The 3,739-nt window shown below is 39.2% G+C and overlaps 1 protein-coding gene across 2 annotated transcripts in view; it reads left to right on the top strand.

Annotated features, from left to right (window-relative positions):
- The window catches only part of spag17 (sperm associated antigen 17), a 34,868-nt gene extending 31,135 nt beyond the window's left edge, over window positions 1-3,733 (top strand). The window contains exons 46-49 of one of the 2 annotated variants that reach the window (XM_025005557.2): window positions 791-851; window positions 991-1,123; window positions 1,732-1,852; window positions 1,947-3,733. In XM_025005557.2, coding sequence (XP_024861325.1) covers window positions 791-851; window positions 991-1,123; window positions 1,732-1,817 — 280 coding nt within the window. In that variant the 3' untranslated portion in view covers window positions 1,818-1,852; window positions 1,947-3,733. Of the gene's footprint in view, window positions 1-790; window positions 852-990; window positions 1,124-1,731 lie in introns of both variants that reach the window. The other variant, XM_037976590.1, reaches the window with a different exon arrangement.
- Window positions 3,734-3,739: the final 6 nt, after the last annotated feature.

The raw sequence follows: 3,739 nt of genomic DNA, 5'->3' as shown, positions 1-3,739 counted from the left end.
TCTGATATGATGAATTTGAGATTTTCATTTGTTGTCATTTGTAATCATCAAAATTAAACAAAATAAACATTTGAAATATATGAGTTTGTATGTAATGTATGAATATAATATACAAGTTTCACTTTTTAAATGGAATTACTGAAATCAATCTACATTTTCATGATATTCTAATTTTATGACCAGCACCTGTATATATGAGAAAAGTTCGAAAATAGACCATTCATTGAATTCAGTGCGCCCTGTAGTGCGGAAAATACAGTATTTCAGTGTATTAGTCATCTCCCTGTTGTGATGTTTGAACCCCAAGAGTTAAACCAAAAATCACACCGAAAGTATTTGCCTTTCTTCACATTGTTGATCTTTATTCGCACAAATGTTTGGTAAATCCTCTGGTTAGTTCTTCCCTGTGAATGTCTTCTCAACATTCAGTGTGAAGCATGAAGCTTTAAGCCATATATGATCACGTCATCTGCGTAAAATAAAGCATAAAAGATAATTATACAAGCTGAAAGACAGTGGTCCAAGAGTCGATCCTTGTGGTACTCCTAATAGCACAGGCGCCCCAACGAAGACAACATATCATCAGTCCAAACACACTGAATATGATGTAATCTAGCTTTAAATGTTCCTAAAAGAAATGAGCACAAAGAAGACAGATAGTAACAAAAAGAACTGTATTCATCTGCAGCTCCACAGATTGCTTTAAATGTGTGTTTGTATGTCAAAAATGGAGAATGGAAGCAGCTTGTAGGTAACCTTCAGCTTTGACCTGTAGCTGTTTCGCTGCCAGGTTTCGTGTGAAACAGCCTCCCGCCGCCACTGGCCTCCGCGTCATCTGCAACCCCGGGCCTGTGAGTTCAACGTTCACACAATAATTAGGTCGATCCACATCGACAGGGTTTGTTTCTACCTTACGAAGGAAAACACGTCATCCTCTGTGTTGCGTTTCACCTTTTTTGATGAATAAAAAAGCTGTAATGTCCCATGTAGGTGGCTGCAGGTTTGCACGTGGAGCTTCAGGTCCAGCTGTTCGCCAGGCGTCCGGCAGAGCCGAGCAAGTTCATCTCCCAGGACATCGCCGTCCACACCGAAACAGACATTCTCCACCTTCCTGTCACTGCCGATATCCTATGAATGCTTTGAAGAGCCAAGCCAGCTGAGACCATGTCGGCAAAACTGAGTCACAATGCAGAATTTTTTTTAATACTGAGTTATTATTTTCAAATTCTCCATCTCAAAAGGTTCAGAATGATGCACAGTTTGTTCAGATTTGGTGATTTTTATCCAATTTTCATTGGTCTGGAATGACGTCATTGGGAATTCCAGCCCTATACTTAAAAAAGAGGAATCCACAAGCTTCACAGACATTATACGAAGGGATTTCCCGGCGCTAAGGCAGTAAAAATGGTCATGTCAAAGGAAATTATAGGGCTGACAATTAAAAGGATTATTACTGAAGACATATTTGTTAAAAAAAACTGATTTAGAGGTAGATTAGATGCTATTTTAGTTACTGGGATTGATAGATGATGTCGTTATGGACTCATTTTTAGGACAAAAACCAATATTTTCACATTTTTTGCATTGCAATATGTATCGAAGCTCTAATTAAACAAGCCCAACTTGAGGAATTGGAAAGAAAAAAAATAAAGCCGTTAATGTGGCTTTGCCCCAGATTTAGGTTTTTGTGAGGGAAACGTACAGCGGCACTTGTCCTTATTAAAGTTTTACTCATCCTTCCTGAGAGATTACACGAGGAGGAGAAAACGAGAGGCTCCGAGGCCGTCCGGGCTCATAGTTGGTCAGGAATCAGATGAGCCGGCGCCGTTCTGACCGATTTCCAGTAAAACAGGTCTGTATCACGCACAAAAACAATTATGTTAACTATTACGTACGTGTTCAAAATCTACTGTTCGAAATCCCTCCGTCTGTTTTATTAATTCCAGGAAAGTTATGGCACACTTCTACCGAGCAATCTTCAATCAAAATTCAATTCTGGGCTTTATTGTTATTATTCGTTTGGAAATAAAATCTTTATCAACAAATAACTGTGACAACTGGTTCCAACTTTCTTGTTCTCTTATCTCTGTTAAACTTGACAGGTGTATTGTTTAAGATTAATGTAATTTATTCATCATGAATAATAGCAGTGCTTTAAAGAAAATATTATTAGCATTATTTAAATATAGTTTGTAAATGTAACTTCTGTAATAATGTGAATTTATTACAACACGTATTTCAAACTGCTAATAGGATTCTACTAAGTCTTAAAGTATGAATTTTGTTTTTATTTTTTTTCCAGGTTTCCACTGTCCTTAAAGAAGTCCATTTTTTTTCTCGTATTGATGGTTAATGTGTCCCGAAGTTAGAAACTTGTAAGCAAAATTTGCAAACGACTGCCTACTGCCACGTGTCTGTTTACCCTCGAAAACAGCCGAAGTGACTAAAAATGGGTCCATGGAAGAGCCGTTTGGGACGGAATTAAACCAAAAAACAAAGAAACGTGCGTTTGAACGCCAAAGTCTGTCTTTATGGCGCTCCACCGTCCTGCTTTATTCTTGACAGCCGTCTTATTCGTTGTCTTTACTGTCTCGACTCTACGCTTGTCCGATTCCCCCGCTTTTGTTCACCTACGCGAGGCCACGGCCAGCTTTACGTACAGGTCGGTCACGTGAGTCCAGCTTCCAGGTGGTTTTTGGCAGATTGAGCAGAAAGCTTTGTTTACGCTCAGCGTGGAGGACCAAATCCCAGTCTTTCCTGTTCATTTCCGCAAACCTCTTTTCTCCAACCTTTCTCTGAATCCTATGAAACCGTCTTCCTTTCCGTTCCTCCCATTGCTTTTGCCATCTTTCCTTCAGTCTGTTTTTTAACAATACTTTTAATCTCTTTCTTCCTTAAATTAACCACCATATCAACTGATATATGTTTAGATGCTTCCTTTGCAATTTTATCTGAAATTTCATTTCCCCTTTAGCCCTATATGTGCAGGCACCCATAAAAACACGACATAAACATCCGTCATTTGTATTTGGTACAATGCCTGTTGTATTTCTTTCAGATAGTAGAGTAGATATTCTGATAAACTATTTAGTATACTGGTTAATGATGAACATACAAGTGTTTTTACTGGTCTAACTTCCTCTGTTGATTGCAAAGCTAATAATATTGCTAGCATTTCTCCAGTATATGCTGATAATTCATCATATATTCTTTTATTTATTTACTTTGATATTGAATCTGGAACATAAAACCCAGTACCCATCTTGTCACCTAAACATTTAGATGCCTCTGTATATGCTTTGATGTAATGTATTCCTGTATCAATTGATGACTGACAAACATTTTTGAATAGGTGGACATATAAACCTTGTGATTAGGACCATAAATTTCCTGTTTTTTTTGTTAAATTCCTCCCTGAAAGTGTTAAAGGTTTGTTGTTTTCGACGTTTTTGCCGATATAAAGTGAGGCAGTGTGAATTTAGAGTGAACGTTCTCTGAAATTTTGCTCATTTTGAGGGTTTTTTGAGGTTTTAACGCTGGAAACAGTGTAGGACCCCCACAATGGCTCCGGGCTCGTGTCCGGCTGTCGGTCGCGCGCTCTCACGTGCCCACAGAACTAACGCATAGGGCTCCTTGAGCGCGAGAGAGAGGAGGCAGGCGGCGCGCGGGTTAGCCGTTGACGGCGAGGAAAGGCTGCTCCTTCTCCACTTCTTCTTTTTGTTTGTTTGTCCCCCCCCCC

Source organism: Kryptolebias marmoratus, linkage group LG7, assembly GCF_001649575.2.
Source record: "Kryptolebias marmoratus isolate JLee-2015 linkage group LG7, ASM164957v2, whole genome shotgun sequence".
Lineage (NCBI taxonomy): Eukaryota > Metazoa > Chordata > Actinopteri > Cyprinodontiformes > Rivulidae > Kryptolebias > Kryptolebias marmoratus.
The sequence above is the reverse complement of the archived record's forward strand: the minus strand, read 5'-3'. Positions and strand labels throughout refer to the sequence as shown.